The sequence below is a fragment of the Acromyrmex echinatior genome, chromosome 5 (assembly GCF_024713525.1).
Source record: "Acromyrmex echinatior isolate Ae372 chromosome 5, ASM2471352v2, whole genome shotgun sequence".
Taxonomy (NCBI): Eukaryota; Metazoa; Arthropoda; class Insecta; order Hymenoptera; family Formicidae; genus Acromyrmex; species Acromyrmex echinatior.
In genome coordinates, this window is record NC_141856.1 from 3538388 (window position 1) to 3564497 (window position 26110).

At 36.5% G+C, this 26110-nt stretch overlaps 1 protein-coding gene across 6 annotated transcripts in view; it reads right to left on the bottom strand.

Moving 5' to 3' along the window:
* Positions 1-914: 914 nt before the first annotated feature.
* Positions 915-26110, bottom strand: part of Mob3 (MOB kinase activator 3) — an 85908-nt gene continuing 60712 nt past the window's right edge. For 4 of the 6 annotated variants that reach the window (XM_011054293.2, XM_087406655.1, XM_011054295.2 and 1 more), the window contains one exon: positions 12455-16395. In XM_011054293.2, the coding sequence (XP_011052595.1) occupies positions 16231-16395 (165 nt within the window). In that variant the 3' untranslated portion in view covers positions 12455-16230. Of the gene's footprint in view, positions 1280-5258; positions 5298-12454; positions 16396-26110 lie in introns of those variants that run through there. The other 2 variants (XM_087406656.1, XM_011054294.2) reach the window with 2 other exon arrangements.

Below are 26110 nucleotides of genomic sequence, written 5' to 3' on the forward strand. Positions count from 1 at the left end.
ACCTAATCCAGGCGAGAGAAGAGCTGGAAAAGTGCATGTTAGACAGCTTTTCAATGAGAATCAGAAGTTGTACTTTGTCAAATGCTTTCGAAAAATCAAAAAAGGTAGCAACTGAAATCATTCTATAATCAGTCGCTAGCCTAACATCTTCAAGCATTTTAAGTAGACATGTTTATGTTGTCCTTTTCCATATTACGCTGACTGATAAGGATCAAAAAGATTCGCACGTTTCAAATAATCACAGATCTGATCACAGACTAACCTTTCAAGAGTCTTGGATAAAACTGGGAGAATAGAAATAGGCCTATAGTGTTGAATAGACGTAGGATTTTTTATTGGGGACTGGACAAACAAGAGCAGACTTCCATGGGTCCGGGAAGACTCCATTCATAAAAGTTGAAAATGTGTTCAATTATAGGTATCAGGCATGGAAGAACTAATTTTATCAATTTAAATGATACACCGTCAAACCCAACTGCATTTGACTTATGTTTACGAAGCACATTATAAATCATCAGTGGTGTAATATAAGTCCAATGGAAGTCACTATCATTAAAACCGTTTGTATTCTGAGTGAGGAGAGGGGAGAGGGAGAGAGAGGGAGAAAGAAAGAGGAAGAGGGAGAGGGAGAGGGGCGAACACTCATGCATATTTTCAATTGATTTTTATATCGATACAACCTAATTTTTATCTTTTTTTAGACTACCGCCGAATTCTATAATTTACGATTAATTCTGAATCGAGATTCAACTTTATTCCTCTTTATTTCTCTTCTTAATTTTAAAATTGGAAAGAGATGTTGAATAAATTAAACCTCTCTACGAGTTTCCGTGAGTGAAATTGAACCTGTGAATTACAAAAGATGAGTAAGTTGAACTGCGGTTTAAATTAATCTACATTAATAGAAACAGATATTAGATATTTACATAAATTAAATATTATTTATTTAAACATTGAACAAAAGTATACAATTTTTCATATATTTTTTGAACATTGAACATTGAATAAACTATTAATTAAAATATATAAAAATATTAATTATTTTAATTAATATTTAAATAGTTTATAATTTAACGTATTTTCTCCATTTTTCCTTATCCTCTTCCCCTTTCTGCTCTTCTACCATGTCCTCTTCCTCCTTTTTCTTCTTTTTTTTGTCTTATTCTTCTCCCTTCTCTCCCATAACGTTAATTATACATCTCGCTCATGTCAAAAATGAATTGGAAAAAGTCTCTTGACTTATGGCGCATTCCATCTTTCGTGTCTCTAAATTTGTAATCTATAAAATTAAAACAAGGTAAGTAAAACAAGTGCTTTTTGATGCCTTCAAGGTTATTTGCGGGTTTCTGGTGTATCGTAATCTATTGCTCATGCTTACATTTCGTAAATCTTGCTGTTCACCTCATCAGAGTGAGGAGCGTATTGATGATACTCTACATACTGATACTGATATAGTATTCCTCTGATGAAGTGAATGACGAGGTTCACGAAACGTTGACATGAACAATGGATTACGACTCGGCGATAACCCATAGATCCTTTGACATTTCTGAGGTAGGTAAAGCTATTATATTCAAAATATTATTATTATCCTGATTTTGTCATAGAAGGATCTGTGGCGATGATAAGTTCCCTGTAATATTTCTATGTAATAATCAGTAATACCTCGTCAATCAGTCTTTTCCGTAAGGGTTTTCATTACGATATAAATCGTCGTGTACGATTCATTTCAGATTCCTAATGTCATTAAAGATTACTGAGATTGGTGAGATTCATGTACAAATTATTTAAGATTTTTAGACCGTGGTCCGATTCATGCTGACAACGCTCATGAGCATTGTTTATTTTCGTTTAACATTTGACAAACAACAAAGATGAAATGATTTTTAAGCGTTGTGATCGTGAATCGAACCGCAGCCTTATATGATCATATACGTTCATTTAATAATTTTGAGTGATCATATACAATTCTTTTAAGATCTGGTACAAAAAACTTAACAAGAATTTTCAATAAGGTTCGGTAGAAACCTAGTCATTGTTTATCTTTATTATTATTATAATTAGACAATCGTCGAAATATTTAAAACTGGTTTCGCCATAATGAAATCTTCCATAGGTAAAATCATTTCTTTTTGTATAAAATGCCACTTCTTTTTAATATCGTCAAGTATTAAGCCTAGGTATATTAGTAAATAATGATATCACATCAAGGGATAAAAGAGGAGTTACTCATCTTGAGTAATTCTGAGTTTAATAATATTATCAGTGAAGAAAAAAACTATTACCTATTCTGATAGCAAAGCCTGCGGAGACAGATTTTGAGAAGAGCCTGCCACTAATTTTTGATTGCAGAAAGGCAATAAATTATACAAAGTTTGTACTGTCAGACAATGTCAGCAAACTGCTGTCAAAAATATGATAAAACCTGCTGACATGCTATGTCAACAAATTGGTGACAGAAACTGAACAGAGTCTGCTGCATAACCTGACAGCAGATTGTAAAAAAAAACCGAATAGAGCCTACTGACATAATCTGACGGCAGATTGGCAGCAGAAGCGAGCAAAATCTGTCATTTATATACGGTACCGTCACGATATGAACTTACTTCTCGTAAAAAGAAAACACCCAGTTCTATAAGAATTGGCATATGTAAATCGAATAGGCAAATCCCCTAGAGATTTCCAAGCTCTTTTGGAGTGTGCTTTCTAAATCTCCGAATATTTTTTTGACTATTTTATAACTTTCTCATGTGTATTTTGAAATGTGAAGTTAATCGATAATAATTTAGCAACAAAACTGTATTGATTGTTTCCAGTTTTCACATTAATATATAAATACATAATTATATATAATTATATATAATCGTTTATATATTTATACGCAAAAAGAGGATGCCTACAGTATAGGGGGTTTCTGCCTTAGAGATATAATCTCTAAAATCCATAAATTCATTTAGAGTATGATGGAATCTATCACCCAATACCAAATTCCACTTTTTTATCGGCAAGAAAAGTTAAAAAAATCATGTTTGAAGTTTTACCAAAGTGACGACGCGGTGGTGAGAGAGGCAGAAAGCGAGCGAGGCAGTAAGAGTGGAGAGGGAAAGTCACTGGCAGCCCGAGGCCCGGGCACAATACGGATAATCCGCACGGCATGCGCGCATCATGATATCACTATACGGCATTTTGTTATCTGGGCCTAAGCACGACAGGATACCAGATTGACTGAGTTGTGATACTTAAAATTAGAGTCAGTTAGATATTCATGATACTTCCAACTTTTCAACATAGTCTTAATCCTTACTTTGTATATGGTCACTTGTGTCTAAGCAATTTTTTAATGAATTTTATGAATATTTTGAAAACAACTCTTACGGAAAAGAATCATCGATCAAATATTGTAATCTGTGTAACAGAAATTACAAAAACCACACAAAAGATTTACAATAACTATATATAAATATTACAGGCAATTATGTGATATTTTCGCACTGTAATCGGCGGATTACAGAACAAGTAGTAAATGTATTACAGGATAAATATTCAAGCTATTACAGGCCAAATACTACACAGGCAATAATACGAGTCAATAAGGCAAGTCAATAAGTTTTTAAAAAGACATAGTAAAACACATTTTTTTGATCGATTTATTTTTATTTCTCAATATAATCTTTCTTTCAGCTCGACACTTCATCCAACGATTCTTCAACTTTTTCAAGCCGTCCGAATAATATGATTTGTCCAACCCTTCAAAATAAGCCTCTGTTTCGGCGATGAGCTGCTCTCTGATGGTGAATTTCTTTCCTCCGAACCATTTCTTCAGGTTTGGAAACAGGAAATAGTCGCAGGGGGTTAAATCTGGCAAATATGCTGGATGGGGAAGCAATTCGTAGCGGAATTCGTTGAATTTAGCCATCGATGCCGGATACATATAAACCTATGCATTGTCTTGATGGAAGAGCACTTTCTTTTTTGCCAAATGGGGACATTTTTTCTTTAAAATGTTGTTGAAACGGTCCGATAAAGCTGCGTAGTAATCGCCATTAATTGTTTGCTTCGAGGGAAGATAATCGATATGAATTATACGCGTGCATCCAAAAAAACTATGGCCATCACCTTTTTGGCTTCACGGTCTTCGCTTTCTTCAGAGCTGATTCACTCGGTGAAGTCTATTTTTCCTTTGTCTCGGGTGTGAAGTAATGGATTCATTCATCATTTCATCCACAGTAATGAATTGACGCAGAAATTCATTTGGATTACGTTGAAACATCTCCAAACATTGTTTTTGAAATCGTCACACGGTCGCGCTTATGGTCCATAGTGAGCAAACGTGGCACCCATCTTGCCGATGAGAGGCAGCGAGCGAGCGAGGCAGTAAGAGTGGAAGGGGAAAGTCACTGGCAGCCCAAGGCCCGGGCACAATACGGATAATCCGCTTTTTTATACCCAATTGTTCGTGCAAAATTGAAATTACTGTGCCATGTGATATGCCTGTGGCCTTAACAAGCTCGCGCACATTCACTCATCGATCAATTAAAACAATATCGTGGACTTTATGGATGATTTCTGGCGTAGCAGCCTCCAATTGGACGTTCTGAACGAGGTGCATCACATGTGGATGTACGATCACGTTTAAATTCATTCACCCAATTGTATACAGTCGCAAACGCTGGTGCAGATGTGCTATGAACATTATCCAACTCGGTTTTGATTTCTTTCGGCGTTAAATGTTCATATGTATAATAAATGTTTGATCACTGCATGAAACTCGTTTTTTTCCGTTTTACAAAAAAAACAAAGGTTATTTGTTTTAACGTCTACAGAAATGAAACGCGATGAATTCTGCTCAAAATTTGACAGTAATCAGCTGAAAGATGCTTCTCAAAAAGTAATGTGACATGACACTGCGAGTGTCCTCTGACAGATTTTCTAAGAACTTATTGACTTGCCCTCGTATTGTATAACTATATGTAAGGTGATTGGAGGAAAGAAGCCATATTTAAGCCTTTATTCTTGAATAACTTCTTAGTGTTATTGAAATAAGTTACAAAAAAATATTACTTATATTCTAGAGATCTTCCTTTATTTACACAAATTTATCAATTTTACGTTAATATTCCGTATTATTGGAAAAAAATTGATATGTCATATCTTCTAAAAGTGGCATCTTTCTTCTATATATATGAATAAGATGTCACCTCCTATGAGAGACAGAAGAATCACAAACAATTAAATAATGTAATGCAATATAAACTTACATAATTTACTTATTTACAGTCCATAATCAAGTGTTTAAGCTACAAAAATACATAAAGATATGATAAGACATAAATTGAGGAAATATGCAAGAGTAATTTAGGAAGTAAGTTGTTTTAAGTTAATGAAATGTTGTTTATTCGTTTAAATAGCATTTCATTAACTTAAAATATTTCGAATTATATAAAGCTTCCAAAATTTTAATTCATAAAATCGTTTTAATTCAAGCACGAAAAATTGTTTTGTATTTACTGTCATCTTATTCCCAAGTGTGTAAGAGGAATATTTAATTGCAACTTTTACGCATAAGTATAAGAATATTATAAACTATATACTAATATATAGGGTGTGTCACCAAAATCCAGACAAATCGAACAATTTATTTAAACAAAATGTTTTTAATGAAAAATTAAATATTACAAAAAAAACCTTTACATGGCACTCGAGAGATTCTTGTAGGGCCCAATTATTCGATATAATGATGGTCTCTATTCTCGATCTAAAGCGTTCGCACGCACGCTGTAATATAACGCTGTCCATGCCGACGAATGCTGCCTCAATAGCGGTCCTTCTTAATGACGTCACATTGGGATGCCGAGACTTGTTTGTGACCCTTTCAATTACGCTCCATACATAATAGTCCAAGGGATTTAAATTTAGGCTGTTGGGAAGCCAGAATTCCTTGGACCAAAACATATCGACATTGTCTGAGAGCGAATTTTGAATCAAATGACTCATATGAGTCGATGTACTGTCCGGCTGAAAAACATATGGCCTTCCGGACGCCACAATTTCCATCCACGGCTTCATTACATCCATCAGAACGCGCAATGATTACTCTGGATCATCCGAAATCAGCGCTTGAGCCCTTTCAAGGACTGCGGTATATTCTTTTAACTCTTCCTTGCTGGCATACTGGAACCTTTATTGGACTGTTCTAAAGCCATATATTTTGCCACAACGTCATAAACGGTTGATCTCAGATATCCAAAGAACCGAATTATTCCCATTGCTGAGCGTCCAGCGCGAAGGCTTTCGATGATTGCGGCTTTTTGATTATACTCCGCACTTGGTTTCATCGCGGCCATTTTGAAAATATGACTGTTTACTAGAAGCATTAGGCTTTTTCGGACGCCAACAACAACCTCTGGCGGAGGCACAATATAACGGAAAATTTAAATTGAAATTTGTTCGGATTTTGGTGACGCACTCTGTATATCAGCTAGGAAATATTGATCATGCAAAACCGTATATCATTTGTCCGATTGTAAACATCAAAGTACAGATCGTAGCTATTAGCATACCAAATATTACAAAGAACTTATTCCATGACCTACCTTTTTGTATTTCGTATAATCTTTTCCAATCGATATTGGTACAAATATGTTCATCTGCCGATAACCACGCAAATATTTACACGCTTTTATACAATACGATCAACGCGCGTTCTATAAAAAAATCTATAAACAAAATGGTCTTCCCTCTTATGGCATCTTCTCGAATTACCCGAATCAGAAATAGTTCCTCGAAAAGACGTCGTTTCGATGTCGTTACGATGAAAAAGTTGTCGATTCGAAACTTGCATCGAAATTTCAACATTTTCGAGTGATAAAAAATTATGTAGAGAGTATGTAGAGAATGCAATGAGAGTTTGATAAATTTTAAATATTTTTGATATAAATTTGTGATACGTAATCTTATATTTTGAATATTTTCGTTCAAAGATCGAATCGATATTTTTTTATTTCGATTTCATTTCGATAATTGTAATATCGCTCTAATCATAAAAGCTTTCTCAAAATTTTTCAGAATTTATAAATAATTTTATAACTTTTTAGAAAATTGTGGAATTTTTTTATACGAATCGAAACATTTTTTTACAATTGTCGATAAAGTCTACATCTTTTCTTCTAGTAATTCTTTGTATCTTATTTTATTGTTCTACTCTTGCTGAATAACATTTTTATTTGTACTTCGTAGTTTATTTAATATAATTTTATTACGTCACTTTTGTATTGAGGAATTTCAGGGAATAATATCTCTTATCATAAATGCTGACAATTTATTAGCTATCTCTTACGATAAATAAGTGTGAAATCAAGGAAAAATATCATCGACTCTATCTAATTCTAGCTCGAATCGATATCGAAATGATCTCGATTTTTAAATTAATGAAATTTAAATGTTGATCTATCATACAAGTTTCCAATATCATTTGGAAGATAAAAATACTACTAGTGTCACTGCTACTGCAGTAGTATTACTACGCAATAGTGTTAATACTGAACCAGTAGTTTACCACTGTAGTAGCATATGATGACGTATGACGTAACATAAAACTACTTCCAGTAATTGTAATATTTGGTACAAAAAATTTATTAGAGTAAAAAATACATATATATATATATATATATATTAGGTGTTGGAATTAATTCGTAGCGTTTTTTAATGAAAGAATGTTATTTATTTCACATGAGCATTAAAAAATACATTAATGAAAGTACTTCCCATCACTTGTAAAACGCTACGAATTAATTCCAACACCTAATATATATATATATATATATCATTAGAGCAATTAGTATTATTTCAGCTAATAAAAATAATATTTTACAATATTATTAAAAATAAGTTATTATCATAGGTGTCATTATATTTGTACATTACTACTATATTTAACATTAATTATATATTTTTTATGTGTTCCGTCTCTTTCACAACATCTTTGAACAGATTTGTTACAACTATACATTCATTAACATTATAGGTTCATAATTCTTCGAAGGAGCAGTTCCCATACGATCACAGAAATGAAGTATGGTATGTGGAGGTTCGGATTCGGATATATAACCGCGCATGGGTGCATTGTAAAATTAGTTCTCAAATTCATAAAATAAATTTTTTTTAATTATAATTTTGTCGTATATCCTCTGAAATATGATGCTAACCAATAATACTTATTTTCACAATAAAATTTTAATCAAACTTTAATGAAATTTTTTTCCACTATTACGCTATTAGTGACACTATTTGTCGAATTTACTTATTGTATTAGTGACATTAATAGTATATTTTTATGTTAACTAGATCAATTCGAGATTTTATTTCTAACTCGAATATTAGTCGAAATTGGAGCCAAAAATCCACCGAAATCAATAAAAATTTCGAAAACTTTCGACTTTTATTTTCGGAACTATATCTTTTAAAAATTATTTCTGACTGAGGTACTTATATATCATTGCGAAAATAAAAAAAAACACATTGTTTCCCTATGTAGTCCCCTTTTCTAATGTCATTTAACACTTTTGTTATTATCATCCGTGGTTACTCTTCCCAAACTATATAAATTTTTAGCTAGCATTTTCTGCGAGTGGTTGTCCATCCTGCAACTACGCCCAACATTGTTTAACCTTCGTATCATCGTATGGGAACTGATAGTTCATGATGATCCCCGAACATTTCTCGTTTACAGAAACGTAATGGAAGACCAGTTCAAGATGTTGTCAAATAGAAACATGTATAATTAAAATACATTTTTTTCATAAAAATAAAGTTATAGTTCTATACATTTTTACGTACATCGTGAGACGTTACAGTTTAATTTTAAAGTTAATGTTTTGATGGATGTGTACTCTTCCTGTTACAGTAATTTGCCCACTATAGTTTTTATATTATAATAATTACACGCGTGTAATCCACTCTGTAACATTATTATCGGCGTGTAATCTTTTCCCTTCTATTACAAAAATTTACTGATTTCAATATTTGTACTATCCTAACTACACGCATGTGATCCGTTATGTGTAGTAATTTCGCATAGGATTATACTTTAGTAATCATACTAATTACAATATTTGTCAGTCTGGTATTGTTTTTTTCCGTAAGAGAAGTGAGTATAGATACGTCGTTCTGTTTTTGAGAAAACTTGTGGAGTGGAAGAAAATACCCGTGAAAGCCCGGCAGTGGATCATTTTCTCGCTGAGCAGCGGATGTTCAAAATCGAGCGCGGACACAAATGATCTCATATACACTCAACGCATAGGGAAGACCGGGGCTCTTTAGTACAGTCTTCACAATTTCAGCATTTGATTTTTTAAACAATTAATTATTATGATTAAAATGTATCAATATGATAGAGAGAACTTTTCTCTATATTTTCATGCCAGTAATGGTTCTATACACTATATAATTTTTTTGCAATAAATGAAATAGGAATATGCTGCATTGTAGTTAACTTGCCCTAGTATGTGGAGTAAATTGGTACATATCACAGTATAAATTGTGCTCGCGCACGCGCTTCTATGATGAATATATTAAATTAACAAAAATGTAATAGAAAAGTAATAGAAAAGTAAGAAATAAAAATTAGATAGTAGATACATAACGCAAATTCTTTCAAGAAAAATTGTTGTGATATCTTCCAAGAATTTTCACTATATGAATTTCGGATAGGAACATACAAGATCGTATAAGAATATATCACATATAGTATAGTATAGTAACATACAAGATACATATAATATAGTAACATACAAGATCGTATAAGAATATATCACATATGATACTTGTAGGTAAATCAAGAATCTTACATAAATCTTACATCCATGTTATATGAATCGTATAAGCATGTTACATGACTCTTACACGCATATTACATGACTCTTACATGCATATTACATGAATCTTGTGCGCAGATTACGTAAATTTTGTGCACATGTAACGTGAATCTTGCAAGAATATAAGAGAGTGTCATTATGAAAATAAATTATTCCGTAACTATATCTCTTAAGACTGATAAATGATCTTTCATGAAACACTTCAGAATCATATATAATTATTATAATACCATATTCTTAGATGATCCTGTAAAGGAACTATTTTTAAAAGTTTCTTATAAGGCTAAGGCAAGATCTTTTCATTGCAATATAAATCGTCGTGTACGATTTATTTCAGATTCCTAAGGTCATTAAAGATTACCGGTGAGATTCAAGATCAAAAAATTGTATAAGATATTTATATAATCATGTACGTTTATTTGATAATCCTGATTGATCACATACAACTCTTTTAAGATCTGGTACAAAAAGCTTACAAGAATTTTCAACATAGTATATATATATATATATATATATATATATATATATATATATTAGGTGTAGTAAAAAGAAATCCATTATTTTTACTACACCTAATATATACCAGGTGTATGCATAAGTTTTTTCAGGTTTTTTGATAAAAAAAAACACGTAATTTTCAAGGGAAATTAATTTTTTTTTATTCAAAATATTGGCCATCGGCTTCTACACATTTCGCCCATCTTTCAGGTAATTTATAAATACCATGCCAGAAAAACTGCTTGTCTTTTGCGGCAAACTATTCGTCGAGTCATTTTCCAACTTCCTCGAAATTGCTAAAGTGCTGCTCTGCAAGCGCGTGCCCCCCCCCCCCCCATTGATGCGAAGAGGTGATAGTCAGATGGCGCCAGGTCTGGGGAGTACGGCGGGTGCGAAAGGATGTCCCATCCAAGCGATTTCAAGGTGTCTTTCACTGATTTTGCTGTGTGAGACAGCGCATTGTCGTGTAACAAAATCACTTTGCCATGTCTTCTGGCCCATTCCGGTCGTCTTTCGATTAATGCGTGGTTTAAATTAATCATTTGTTGGCGATAGCGTTGTGTATTAACGGTTTCACCGGGCTTCAAGAGTTCATAACACAATACCGCTCTGGTCCCACCAGACACAGAGCATGGTCTTCTTGCCGAAGCGATTTGGCCTTGGTGTTGATGGACCGGCTTCGCCAGGTGAAAGCCACGATTTTTTCCGCTTCGGGTTTTCAAAATAAATCCATTTTTCGTCACCCGTCACAATTCGATGCAAAAATGATTTCCTTTCGTAGCTTTGAAGCAGCATTTCACAAGTGACTTTGCAATTTTCCATTTGACGTTCATTCAAATTGTGTGGGACCCATTTACCGAGTTTATTGATCTTTCCCATTGCTCGTAAACGTCTGCTGATTGTTTCTTGTGATACATGTAATGCTTCTGCTAATTGCCGTTGAGTTTGAGCTGGGTCTTCATTCAATAACTCCTGCAATTGTTCGTCTTCGCATTTTTGTGGTCTACCAAAGCGCTCACTGTCTTTCACATTGAAATCACTATTTTTAAATTGTCGAAACCATGTCTCACACGTTCTAATCGATGGAGCGTGTTCACCATATGTTTCTACCAGCAAACGATGACTTTCAACAGCCTTTTTCTTTTGATTAAATAAAAAAAGCAATGCGTGCTGCAAATGTTCTTTTTCAGGCACAAAACTCGACATGATCACTGAACGATAAAACAAAGACGCTAGTTTTTGGTGGACTCAACTTGTGTGTATTTGTAATTAAATGTCAGACGAACAAAATGGCGTATGTGTCAAATTAATACGCTGCGTACTTTTCGCCATCTCTTAGTTAAACCGGAAAAAACTTATGCATACACCTGGTATATACTTCTACTGTTGTGCTTCTTACTATTATATTTCTTATAATTAATAAAAATTATATCTTTCAAAGTTATTTTCTAATAATTAAACAGCAAAATGTTGTTACAGAAAAACAAGTATAAATTATTTTAATTCTACCTTACTTTTAATATAGAAATTAAATACAAAATGTTTTGTCGATCTTAAATTGTAATTGAATGGTCATATGTATAGTACAGTAAGTCAACCTAACCTTTTTTTATGATATGAGCCAACGTGCTACATCCCTGCACACGTCTGATTTTGATCATTTTATTATAACAAATTGTCATTGTTATTTAAAATAATGTGTTGTATACAAACAAACACTTTTCTTTTAACTAATAATACATTAGATTGTAGATTTTAGATTTCCTTTTTCAAATAAAAAAATGTATTAATAAATGCATTAATAATGCAATTATGAAAGGCACTTGCCTATTCTTGAATCAGATTTTTTTCCTTTTTCTATTGTAGTATTTGTTTTATTTAAATGAAACTTAGGGAATAGTACCTATGTTGTAAAAGAAATATTTTGCAGTAACTTCTCCATTGTTTCCGTTATCATAAATATATAAACGGAAACCAAATGTCAATTTGTCTCTTATGCCAACGAGCCTCGGTCTGTCCTATTTGTAGTACAAATAAGAAAATGATGTTTTTTCTTGACTATTTTTATAAGTAAAACACACATATATGTATAATGAAAAAGTTTTTATTCAGTGTTATCTTACAATTAGAACAAAAATCACTTTGCAGAAGAGATATGTTACAATTTCTTCATTCTCTTACAATATCATCCCGTATGTATTTTTTTATTCAAAAAAATGTATGAGATTACAGATTTTGAATAAAAAATGAATTTTTAAAGTTAAATGTCAATTTTTTATATGAACGTTTATTTTATATGAACGTTATATTTTTATAAGTTTCGAAATTGTAAGATTTTATGTCCCAAACTTAAGCATTTAAATTAAAAAAATTTGTTGGCATTTTTTAAAAATTAAAATATGAACTTTGAACTGTATTTTCCTTACTTAGTCATTAGATTTCATTGATCTGATCAAAAGTTACAAATTTTTGAATGTACCACTACCATACTCACATTTATATTTACATTTTTGCAAATAATTAATATTTAAATAAATAAATTTGTTAAATTATATATAAATCTTTCATTTAGAATAGTTAAGGAAGCTACATGAATTTTTAAATATTTTTTGAATTACTCAATCCATTTTAAAAAATATGAACATTAATGACTTCCATATACACTTAATGGGTACTAAAAGAACGTACACGTGATGAGGATTAAATTCAGTAATGAGTTTGTTCATCGGATTTTGAGTAATACTTATATAAGTGTTTGTCGAGTAAAGGTTTCCATTTTTTATATGTAATCATCTTTGTCTAAAGCCACCACAATGTTACTCTTAGGGACTTATATGCGTAAAAAAAACGATCGCGAAAAGAGTGGATTTTTCGCTTGTTTTTCGATTTTGGAATGAATCTAATTTTATTAAATGATAGCTCATGATGAGACATAAATCACAAAGAAGTTTTACGTTCAGCATTCGATTGGTTTCAGAAATATAGAGGGTCATCAAGTATTTGTAAGGAAATATGACACTAACAACATTTTAATATAAATTTTTGTTGAATTTTTTTAAAAGTTGGTATTTATACTATCTTTTTTTATGACTATTCTTTTTTTGCGGCTACTTTTTTAGGGCTATTTTTTTTATGAAAAAAATAATTAAAGAATGCTTTTTCCATTCAAAAATTGTCATTGATTATTTTTCAAACTGTGATAGAAAATGCATAATCAAGCTGAAAAAATCACAATATAACAGTTTCCATAGAAGTGCAGAATGATTCCAGTATTTGTGTCTCCATATTGTATCCGCCATCTTAAATTATTAAAATCTAACATCAGATTTGTAATCAATAACTCAAAGAATCCATAGATACTGACTTCAGAAAAAATTCAACAAAAATTCATAATATAAAGCGTTATTAGTATTACATTTTCTTTGTAATTGGTGATCCCTTTGACGCTATATATTTCTGAATGCTCAACTACATGCTCAATAAAATTCTTTTATATATAATATCTCATCATATAAACTATTATTTGGCATAAAATTTGATTATAAAATCGAGGAAAAACATTTTTTGCGGTCGTTCTTTATTCTTTATGAACGATTAGGTACTGAAAGCTATGTACATATAGTATTTTGTGTTTCCGTTTTTCCGTCAAGTTGTTTTTATTAATATTGCGAATTAATAAAGAACTTTATGAATTCATTAGCTTTAGAGATCTTTAATTTGCATAAGATATGTTCTATATGTTTAATAAGTTTTATTGTGGCGATTTCAACATTTTGTAGCGGTAAACAAAAACCTGCACTCAGTTGTAATAAAGTGTGCACTTCTTTCGGTATGTTAGTTTTACTGATAAGGTTCACAAAGCATTTATTATTCAGTTCAGAGATGAGTAAAAGTATCGATGAGAAGACCTAGCCCCAATGACTTTGACCTTGACATATGTTGTCAAGGTTATGACCCTGAGAGACCTCCAACAGATTTTAGCCGTCGTTCGTTATTCGTTAAAAAGTTATTAGCAGTTAAAGTTAGTAATTATTTTTCTGCTTTACATGAAGAATCAGATATTTTTAGATACGGAGAGAGATATGAGGGAGATGAATTCAAGGAATACAACTTTTCACACAAAGGGACTTTCACCCCAATTTTTTTTTTGCCAAGATATGCGCGATTTTTCACGCGAAAATGGAGTGAACTTCGCTTTGCGTGGAAAGTCGTGCGCCCCTTAGCAGTAAAGCTCTAGATATACTAAAGTAGCGCAAAGGTCTTCCATTTTTTACTTACTAGCTGTACCATATACTGTTGAAAATTATTACTTTAATTTTCATGATTCAATGTCATGAATTTCATTCATGTAGTATTTGAAAGCTTATATTAATCAGCGCTGTATACTCCTTTTCTTTGTCTGACAGGTTCTCTTTGTTCTGCAGATTTATAACTTAGCCACTACACGTGTTTGTGTAAGATGTGTGTTGTGATTGTCTAATCTCTTCTTTGTATTATATTATATTAAAATAAATACGCATATTGGAAGTTCAGTGTCTGGTTAAATCTCAAACCTATTAAAAATCTAACGTATACCAATAATACTAAGCGCTTATTCCTAGTCTACAGGCCACTAGATTCAAAATGGCGATCGAAATAGTCGATAGGAAAATTGTCGGCATTTCGGCTCAGATAAAAAGATTTCGCTACTTTAATATATCTAGAGCTTTATTTTTAGCAGGGGAGCAGGTAGCTGAAAGTCGTTTCGGGTGTAAAGTTGAATGCTCCTTGGAAGGAAGGTGGGATGGAATTTCCTTCGCGTGGGAAGTCATTACGTAAACAAGGAAGGAAATAATTTTATAGAATAATTTTTAATAGCATATATACAGCAGAAATAGATATAGCAGGAAAACGTTATTTTTTTCAAATATTTTTGTTAATAAGTTTTTAATGAATAATGAGTGACGGCTAAATCCTGTTGGAGGTCACTTAGAATCATGACCTTAACAACATATGTTCCTCCATTTGTATGGATGAGGCATCAAATTGTATCTTATATATTGTAAGTGACCGTAACATGATTCTTTCTATTATAATAACAACTTAATTGATAATACATAAATAGGGCATTTAGGAATCCGCGCTGTAATCGATGCGCTTAAATTACTGGTCAAACCTCAGTATATTTGAATGTAACAGTATATTTGAATTTAACATAATTGTATTTCTACGAGACCATTTAGCGTATTAACTGGTCATGGATAATAATTGCCGAAGGTTTCCAGGTGTGTAATTGTTTTCTTTTGTCAACGATGTTAAGCTGAAGAAAGCTAGAATTTAGCCGAAATGTACTTGTACTCAATTATGTTAAATACATTTAAATATATTGAAGGTCGTCCAGTAACTTAAGCGCATTGATTACAGCGCGGATTCCTAAATGCCCTATATTAAATTGTATCTTGTTGGGTAAGGGTTACTATTATTTGAATATGTTTTCAACGCTTTTGTTTATAAAAGAAAAATTTGAAAAATTATTTATACTAGCACAACTAACTAGTTCGAGTCTCTTTTTTATTTTTCTTTGAATTGAAAAAAAAATATTTTCTTATATTTTCACACACAAATATATAACTAATAAAACAATCTTTACAATAAGATGATGCACATAAGATAAGGAATTTTTAAAACGCTACTGATATCTCCTGCAGCAAATTATTTTTAAAAGCGCATAGTTAAGAAAGTATACAATTAAAATCACAAACTATATTGTCACATGAAATGAATAAATTTATTATGGTTTTTTTTTCTTATCTTTCTGGAAGTTTTGTTGTTCTATTATAATTTGAAATAATCAATTTTGTCAAATGTGGCAACGAAATAACTATCTGCCTTGATTGCTTGGTACTGTGTTTTGAGTAGGAGAAATACTATCCTTACAAACTTTAGCAGTCATCTCGGCTAATGGTTCTAATTCTTTAGAATTAATTAAATCAAATTCTGTTACAAAATAGTAGAAATGCTTGTAACATGTATTCACGTGTGCTTCCTAAAATATTATAATATTAAAAATTAGATAAAATAATAAGCTTAACAAATTAAAATTTAAGTTAAATAATGAAAGAGCAATGAGCCACGCTAGTTATTATTTTAGTCTATAATAGTATATTGAATGTCTATAATAGTATATTGAACGATAAAATGAATTTGACACACCGTAAATATCAGAGATTATATAATTTTTTGATTTTTAGAATATTTCTTAATAAATTCGAACAATTTTTTGCAAACATTTCGGTAAATTAAGTCATCTTCAGTAATAAGGCGGAATAAACAGATATTATCTATATCGCTTAAACGTTCGATGCTGAGATTAATAGATTAATAGAAATAATAAGTTTTAAAGATGTTTAGTATTTATTTCTAAAATATTAGAAACTTAACAAAAATTATAAGATTGTTCTTAAATATGTTCGAAGACTTATGATAAAATTCAGAATCGATTTATTAAAGCGATTCAAAGTTATAAGGATATTAATTTTTGCAACAAATTTATTTAATACTTATTTTCAAAATATTAGGAATTTAACAATAATTTTACATATTATTCTACTTTTACATCTGAGCCTTTATGTAAAATTTGAGCACAATTTTCTTATTAGTTTAAAAGTTATTTAATTTTTGGTTACATAAAAGGTTACAAATAAGGAACCCCCCTCTGCGCGATGATTTTAATCTTAACAACATATGTTAAGGTTATTAAAATCTGTGAAGTCGCCTGAAATATACTTATTTAGATATTTGATTACGTAATTATCGCTATTTTACGTAATTACCGCCATTTTTGGCTGATTATTTGATTGATGTTTTTAGATGATATTATATGGACAAAACATCCTTAACTCTCCGTTGGCAAGATGGACTTTCAGGATATGTCTAACAAGGTAATATCGATCCGATCCGTGTTCATTTTTTATCTAATTAATATACAAAATAAGTGAAAGAAATAAATAATAATATAAAACTTTATTCCCTGTTTATTTATAGATAAAAATATAGTTTTATAGTGCATTCATATACTTCATAAATTTATACTTTAAATTAAACAAAAACACACTTTGACTAGTATTACATATTGTAAATAAATTGCTTCAGTTTTGAAATATTTTATAGGTAATTAAAATAACTAGAAAAACGTTGCATAGTCATAAATAAATCTTTATCTTATTGCCTTAGTCTAAAAATAGTAAACAAAAAGTAAATATCATAAAATGTAAAATTTTATTTGAATTTATATCATAAAAGCAGCATAGGCATAAACAATCTTTGACATAGACAAGAATTGGAGGGATATATTATCACTTACCTAAATGATTTCTATCGCTAAGACATTTTGTGAACGAGTTGTGAAAATATAATAGATTAACCGAGACTACATACGTAAAATAAACATATTGCATATGTAATATAAAATAAATAAACCGTGGAATCATTTTTATCCCAATTTACCAACGGAGGGCACATAGTTTTAACATGTAATTGTAAACAATTATTGACTAATGAATAAACACACTCTTATTGATGTCATAGCGATTTGCATTGTTTTATTTCAAGAGAGCAATCATGTAATTGACACACGCACGTACGCGCGCACGCACACACACATATATATATAATATTATATATATATATTAGGTGTTGGAATTAATTCGTAGCGTTTTTTAATGAAAGAATGTTATTTATTTCACATGAGCATTAAAAAATACATTAATGAAAGTACTTCCCATCACTTGTAAAACGCTACGAATTAATTCCAACACCTAATATATACACGGGAGGTGGGGTTATAGCAAACATAAGTTTTATACTATATTAACGTGTAAGGTTTATGCCGTTTTATCATTAAAAATGATTAGTCAAAACGATTCGAGGAAAATAATTCTTTGTTAAAAAATCATTCTAAAAATTAAAATTATATAAATAATAAGAACCTTCTTTTTGGATTGTATATATGAAACACAACTAATAGAAAATAAGGCCCATAACGGGATGGATTTTTAATGCTTAAATGGGCGCATTCAACGGTCTCAAAAGTTGAATGAGCATTCGCTGCTATTAGCGTATTCTTCTAAATCTAAAATTCTGATTGGATAAGCTAAAAGAATACATCAATAACAATGAGCACTCACTCCACTGTTAAACCCGCTGAAATAATTCCATGTGAACTTGTATATACTATATACGTATATACAGGGTGCCCGTAAATTTTTACCAAGCGTTTTCGTGTGGATAGAGCGGAACTGAATCGAAAAGTCCTTTATTATTTTGCAATGGTTAACGAGATACTGATTGTTAAAGATAACCGAAGATAAGTGTCCACTCGGCCTATTATTGCCAAGTGTATGTCCATTGATGACTTAACACATGAGCCGCGGGGAGTGAGAATAGCTAGAAATCCTATAATCAGAATTTGGCGAATGTGGACCAAAAAGGGCGGATAGAAAGAGATAACAGATATTGCTTTCTCATATGAACGCATGCGTAAAAAATGTTAGAATACGTGATGACAAGAAATCAATTGAGTTGATCAATTGGCCGAATTGTGCAATTGTTAATTTTCTTTGTCTGAGATCTCGGAGCGATTTCTAACCTTTATGACACAGGTTTTACTCATCTGCTTGTAGCTATCTATCTCTTTCTTTTTTTCACACTCGTTTTCCGACAGTGTACGAAGCTATTCGAAGAATACTGAGTGGACCAAAGTGAAGAATCAGAAGTTGTGCCCACTTTCATCAAACTCTGATTATAGGATCTCTAGGAGTGGCGAGCGCGGCGCGAAACGCTTGCTAAGCAGTCTCCATGCGGCAAGTAATTGATGAAGAATATTCAACGCTTTAAAAATTAATATCTCGATTGCGAAAATTGGAAAATGGTTGAGAACTTTTCGAGAGCCCAGTTTAGTTTTTATTCTAAAACGCTTGCGCTAACTCTCGGTTCTTTTTACACTTATACTTCTTACTGATTTTAATAATTGTTATAATTATTTTTTAATTTGATAAATATTGAGAATACATAATATAGATCGAAACGTGTTATTAGACGACAAGTTTCATAAAAAAATCAAAATTACACGATAACGAATATTGGATCGGCAATTTTTACTTTGGACCGTATTTACCGTAATAAAAATTTACGCAAAAGGAGCTTTTAGCTCATTCATTTTAAGTAAATTAAAAAAAAATTTTTTAATTGGTTAAAAATTAGAATGTCGATCGAATTTTGTCCACAAAGGTGTTTTTCCCGATGGCATGAGTTAAAATTGTTAAAAAAATTTGAAAAAAATATGTTATTCCCATATAGCACACTAAAGTTGAATCAATATCTCAGAAACGTTGATTTGCAACACTGCGAACATTGCAGTAACATCGCGAAATGTAGATTGAATGTTGCAGAAACATTTAATGTCCGTTGAATTGTAACATCTGTGAGACATAAAAAATGTTTCTCATATTAATCAATTTTATTTTATTATTAAAATAAGTATTATTGATTATTCTGAACATATACAACAAAATTATAATGGAAAAAAAAGCTTCCCTCCATTTGGGAATTAATTTCCTTATTTTTCTAAGCGGCCATCCAATCTTGTACATCCAATGGTGCTTAATGCAGGGTTGCCACAGACCTGCAGGGGGTGGGATCATCTCTGATGCGACCGACATCCCCGGACGCATCTTGATATGATTTCACTACAGGTTTAGCGAACTCGCGGTGCCTGAGCTCTCGTAATCTCTTCCCTTGCACTACTGGAAGAGAACGAGCGTCCGAGATTGCATCCGACTTCTCGGACGAGGTGGACCCTCTATAAAAGGTCCCCCTGTCCCGTAGGGATGCGCGGCCACGCGACGAAATGGGCGGTGGTTAATATATGCTCAATAGCGGCCATAGAGGGGGTACTGGATCTATCCCAGCAAGTGAGAGGCGACTGTAAATCTGCGCCTTTTGCACTCGGAGTATCGTCGGTCGGGTGTCTCTCTTCGCGCGCGGCGCGGTGTGTTGGGCGTGGACTGTTGCGAGGTTATCGACACTCCTCCATGTGTGGGTGAGCTTCCCTCCAGTGGGAAGTTTTGCTTTGTTTTTTCCCTACATCGATGTGGCGGCTATCAACTCGACGCCGTGAAGATCGAAGATAAACCGGGGAGTTGGTCGGCGTGCTCCTCAGCCATACTATTACGCTGGCAACCAAGACAATATGACATGGACACCAGAAAAGAAAATAACCGCCTGGGAATCGGAACTCAGGACCGGCTGACCGGGGATGCCCCTGCCCCCGGCATGTCGTCATCATGCGATGGGCTGACTGCAAGGTTGCCGACGGGCCCTGCAGTTAAATCTGCTACCATCCGGATGGAAGATGTGGAAGGAGTCTTGAGTGCGGAGGAACCCGCACCCTCTGGGTCCGACTGGCACCGACTGAGCAGATGGAGCCTGATGTTGCCTCGCCATCTCCACTACCGCAGAGGAGGAAAGAGTTATGATTGTTTCTGGACCGTAGGGAGGCTGACGCGGTTGCGGGCGCTTCGACTGAAGACTCGGGGGCTTCCGAGCCTGCCTCTGTGGGAAGAGTACTGCGATCCAAGAGGGGACCGAGGATAGGGGACGTTAAAAAGTATCTCATGGAGATGAGGATTAGAGTGATGGCGGGGGAGAATGTTAACTCCCTTGTTGCTGATAGTGGGTCGGCTGACACGTCGGCTCCTGGCGGCTTTGGCCCGATCAAAGATACGGGCGTGGTGGACCTCACTTTGCCTGCATCCAGATAGGGTCCAGGATAATAGTGGATCGTGCGGGCTCGCAGAGTGGTAGCGTCTCGTTGGCGTCTACTCTGGTGGAGGATGATGGGAGTTCTCGTCCTCCTTCGAGCAGGTCCCGTATAAAGGAAAGAAGAGGAGACGTAAACCGAAGGGCAGTAATGCTCCTCGTCCTCGCGCCATGGCGAAGATATCGTCGAAACGGTTGGAGCTTGAGGACGACGAGTGGGATAGGGAGGACTTTTTCAAGATCTCGAAGAGAGGGGCACAAGCTCTGAAGAAGAGAAGAGGTCTGGTCGATTGCAGCCTGGACGACAGACTTTCATCAGAAGACCGCTATTGAGGACGTTACGGGTCTCTTTCCTCAGATGTCGCCGAAGTCGGTGGTGGCTGAGACGTTGCGGGTCCTGGACATTGCCGGTGAGGCTGAGAGGAAGACCCCCACAATGAACGGAGCTCTTCGCCGGCAAATAATGGTTGTTGTCAATGTTGCGAAGATTGCGGTGCAGCGTCTTGTTTCGGACATTGACAAGACATCAGAACCATCGGATGAGATCAGGGCCAATAATCTTGCCCTGGAGAGGGAGGTCATAAGACTTCGCAGGGAGATGGATTTATTGCGTCGCGAGAGGGTCTCCCTGAGGGATCAGGTTGAGTCCCTTAGGCGTACGGTGCAGACAATGAGGGATGTGAACCGCGGTAGAAATCGTACTTCTTCTCTGGACGAGATCGTCCCTGTATGTGATTTCTCTATTTCGCGCCGCTCTCGGGGACGCTCTTTGCGACATCGGGATCCTGTCGTGGACGAGGCGATGCGGGAGACTGGACCTCTAAATAGTACCTCCGGTATATAGGCCGTCTATTGGTGGGACGTAAAAAGTTGGAGGATGTACCTCTTCGAACCACCAAGGTTGATGCCGTATCGTCGAGGTCAGGCCATATCGTTATGGTGGACTCGTCGTGGATCGCTACGGACGATTGTGCTGATCCGTGAGTGGACAAGGAGACTGTGCGTGGAGGGAGCGAGGCTGTGTCTACGAGCGCTCAGCGGGTAGAGCTTCCGCCGCCTCCGCCGACGTACCCCAGGGATGATGAGGCATGGACGGTAGCAGGCTCCAAGCGTACGCGTAAAAGAGCCAGGAAGAAGAAGGAAAAGAAAGGTGAGGTCCCCGGTGTGAAAGCCGGAACGACGGCTGACTTGGGTGATGTACCTCTCCCCTTGATTGGAGTTGGTAATGCGCGTCGTAACGCTATCAGTGGTGTTGCATCTAGGGCTGTCCGTGTTTTATATGCCACTGCGGCGAGTGGAGTACCAGAGAGTGAAAGAGTACGAAAGGGTGCCGATGTATCCCGCCCTGCGATACGGGGTCCGAAAGTAGTGCTGAGCCGCCCTGTCGTGAGGGAGTCTCGATTTCGCGCCCCAAAGACGGCGGCTGTACTATTGAGATGTGCGGAGATAGGAGGCAATTCCGGGCCGTCATATGCGAATGTGGTGAGGTTGGCGAGAGAGAAGATTTCCCTGGAAGAACTGAATATCGCCAACACACGGATCCGGAAAGCGCAAGCGGGTGGTCTTCTTATCGAGATCCCCGGAGGCGAGGAGGCGGGTGTCAAGGCGGAGGCGCTCATGGATCGTCTCAAGGTGCTGGCGGAGAGTGACTTTAAGGACAGGGTAAGTGTGATGCGCCCTGTTCGTCGCGCGGAGGTCAAGCTGATCAATGTGGATCAGTCTGTCTCTGCAGAGGAGGTGGTCAAGGCGGTGGCTACCATCAGGAAAGTCCTTGCCACAGACATTAGGACTGGTCCCTTTAGGCCAAGGCGTGGAGGTCTTAATATAGTATGGGTGCAATGTCCCCTTGTGTGTGCCAATAGGTTGATAAAGGCCGGACGTATTAGACTCGATTGGTCCTCCGCTGGTATTGTGCCCCTAGCGAAGCGGAGGCTTCAGTATTTCCGATGTCTGGCAGTGGGACACATCAGGGTGAACTGTCAGAGCGTGGTAGATCACTCCGCCTGGTGTTTTCAGTGTGACGGGAACGATGGGCATAGGGCCGCCGGTTGCCGGCTGGCCCCGCGTTGCCCAGTCTGTGCGGCCAGAGAACTCGCGGCGGGACATCGCGCCGAAGCGACGGAGTGCGTGCCCTTTAATGGTCGTGGACAATTGCCAGCAAATGACTCAAGCGTGAGCTATGTGGCGGGCACATCCGCCGGGGTCGATCGGGGGGCTCCGGTTCTCGCGGATGAGGTGTCGGTCATGGATACGATCGATGGCTAAATTGGCTCAGATCAATGTTAATCGATCAAGACCCTCGCAGGACCTAATTGTTAGAATCTGTGAGGAATTTGATCTGGGGCTAGTTGCAATGTCGGAGCCGAATCGCGTTCCTGATGACGAACGCTGGTTGGCCTCCACGGACACTCCTCCTTCGGCCGCTGTCACTTAGCAGTGGAGCCGTTCGAGGATGCCATGCTCTCCTCGATGGAGGGGTAAGCGGTTTGCAGCGGTAGACTGGAGGGATGTGATCGTTGTGTCATGCTACTTTCCTCCTAGTCTTAATGATGGTGTATTTCTGCGAGACTTACATGAGATGGAGGAGAAAGTGCGTGAAATGCCTGGACGCCTGGTCGTGTTGGGTGATTTTAACGCACGCTCGCCCTCCTGGGATCCTGGTCAACCTAACAGGAGGGGAAGACTCCTGGCGGACTGGTTAGGTCTCTTGGATATGCAGATACTGAATGTGATTTCGGAACCGACATGTGTGCATCCACGTGGGGTATCTTGCGTTGATCTCACACTGGCGTCGTCCTCTGCGACTAGGAGGATCACCTCTTGGCGTGTGGGATCTGAGGTGGAGTCCCTCTCGGACAAATATGTATTTCTCGAAATCGATGCCTCTCTGACTGGGCCCGTCATTGGAGGGACTGCACTTAAGGCCTTTCCTAGATAGGCTGTCGGAAAAATTGATCCGGATCTTTTGGAAGCCGCGGAGGTCTTTTCGGTTTGGAGCGGTATTCCTGAGAACGCTGCTCTTGGAGCTGAACGGATGGATCGGCTGCTCCGGGATATCTCGGACGTCTCCATGCAGAAGGGGGTTGTCGAAGAGACCCACCACTTATTGGTGGAACCAGGAAATTGCGGATCTTCGTCGTATCTGCAATGCGTGCAGAAGGCGCCTTACGCATGCGCGTGGGAGAGGGAGAATCTCTGTGTGGGTTTTGGGATACCTTACGAGAGGCTAAGCGTAACCTTAGGGGAATGATCGTTCATTCCAAGATGAGATTGTAGACCGAGTTAGTAGACCTTGATAGGAACCCTTGGGGGATGTCCTATCGGGATGTTCTTAAGAAGCTGCGTGCGGGCGGCACCTCGATCGTGGAGGTGCTTCCCCCTGAGATCGTGGTGGACATCATCGGGACTCTCTTCCCGACGGACTGCTCTTCATCGGGCACTGCTGTGCCGTTCGTTTGGCGGGATGATCTTACGGTCACGGTCGAGGAAGTTTTGGAAACCGGATTTAAGGTTAAGTCCGGGAAGGCTCCTAGCCCGGACGGTGTCGCGGGAATCGTCATCAAGGAAACTATCTCGCTCCGTTGTGGGCTAGATGTTTTACGGGTTGTCTCAGGAAGGGGCACTTCCCACGCGATTGGAAGGGGGCCAGACTGGCTCATTAAGAAGCCGGGTAAACCGGATCTTTCCCCGTCCTCGTATAGGACGAATATAAATTTATGACATTCGGTCTTAGAAACGCGAGTCAAACATTTCAGCGTCAAATCTTCCGCGCTCTAGGCGACCTGGAATTTGTGTTTGCATTCATCGACGACATACTCATAGCGTCGACGTTCTCTTGAAGAGCACGAAGCTCACTTACGCATAGTGTTACAGCGATTAAAAAAGTTTTATTTACGACTCAATGTAAATAAGTGCGAGTTCGGTAAGCAGGAATTAGAATTCCTCGGTTTTACGATTAACAGCGAAGGGTGTAAACCAACACTCGATAAGACTCAGGCTATTCGCGAGTTTCCAAGGCCTAACACTATAGTCGAATTGCGTCGTTTTCTTGGGCTTGTCAACTTTTATCATAAATTATTACATAATGCAGCTATCGTTCAGACACCATTAAATGAGTACCTTCGCGATTCACGCAAAAACGACAAACGGCCAATCATATGGACGCCGGTGACTGAAGAAGCGTTCAATGAGTGTAAAGAGAATCTGGCCAACGCGACTATACTCTCTCACCCCTCCGACGCAGCCGAGACACGCCTCGTTTGTGAAGCGTCAGATTTCACCATCGGGGCCTCGAACAACGTTTAGACGACTCGTGGAAACTGCTCGCATTCTTTTCGCGCAAATTAAATTCGGCACAACAGAACTACAGCGCGTACGATCGGGAGCTTACGGCGATCGCCGAGGCAATCAAATATTTTCGTTATTTCCTCGAAAGATGAAATTTCAAGATTGTGACCGATCACAAGCCTCTCATCTACGCGTTTATGCAACGTTCCGAAAAAGCATCACCTCGGCAACAGAGACAACTTTCGTTCATCTCGCAGTTCACTACGCGTATCGAATACCTATCGGGTAAAGATAATATTGTGGCGGATTCCCTTTCCCGCATCGAAGTCATTCGTTTACCTGTCGAGATCGAACTTAATGAGCTTGCACAGAAACAAGAACAAGACGAGGAGCTACAATCTATTCGCAAATCTCCTGATTTTCCGCTTTCTATGAAGCGAATTCAATGGGGGCCGACGCATACTACAATTTACTGCGAAATGACCGGCAAGGCAATCCGTCCCTATATACCGGCATCTTTACGAGATCGCGTTTTTCATTTGTTCCATGACGCGGCTCATCCGGGCCCTAAAGTCACGGATCGGGTAATTCGTCAACGGTATGTGTGGCCTAACATGCATCGTGATATTACAAAATGGTGTAAGAATTGTCTTGAC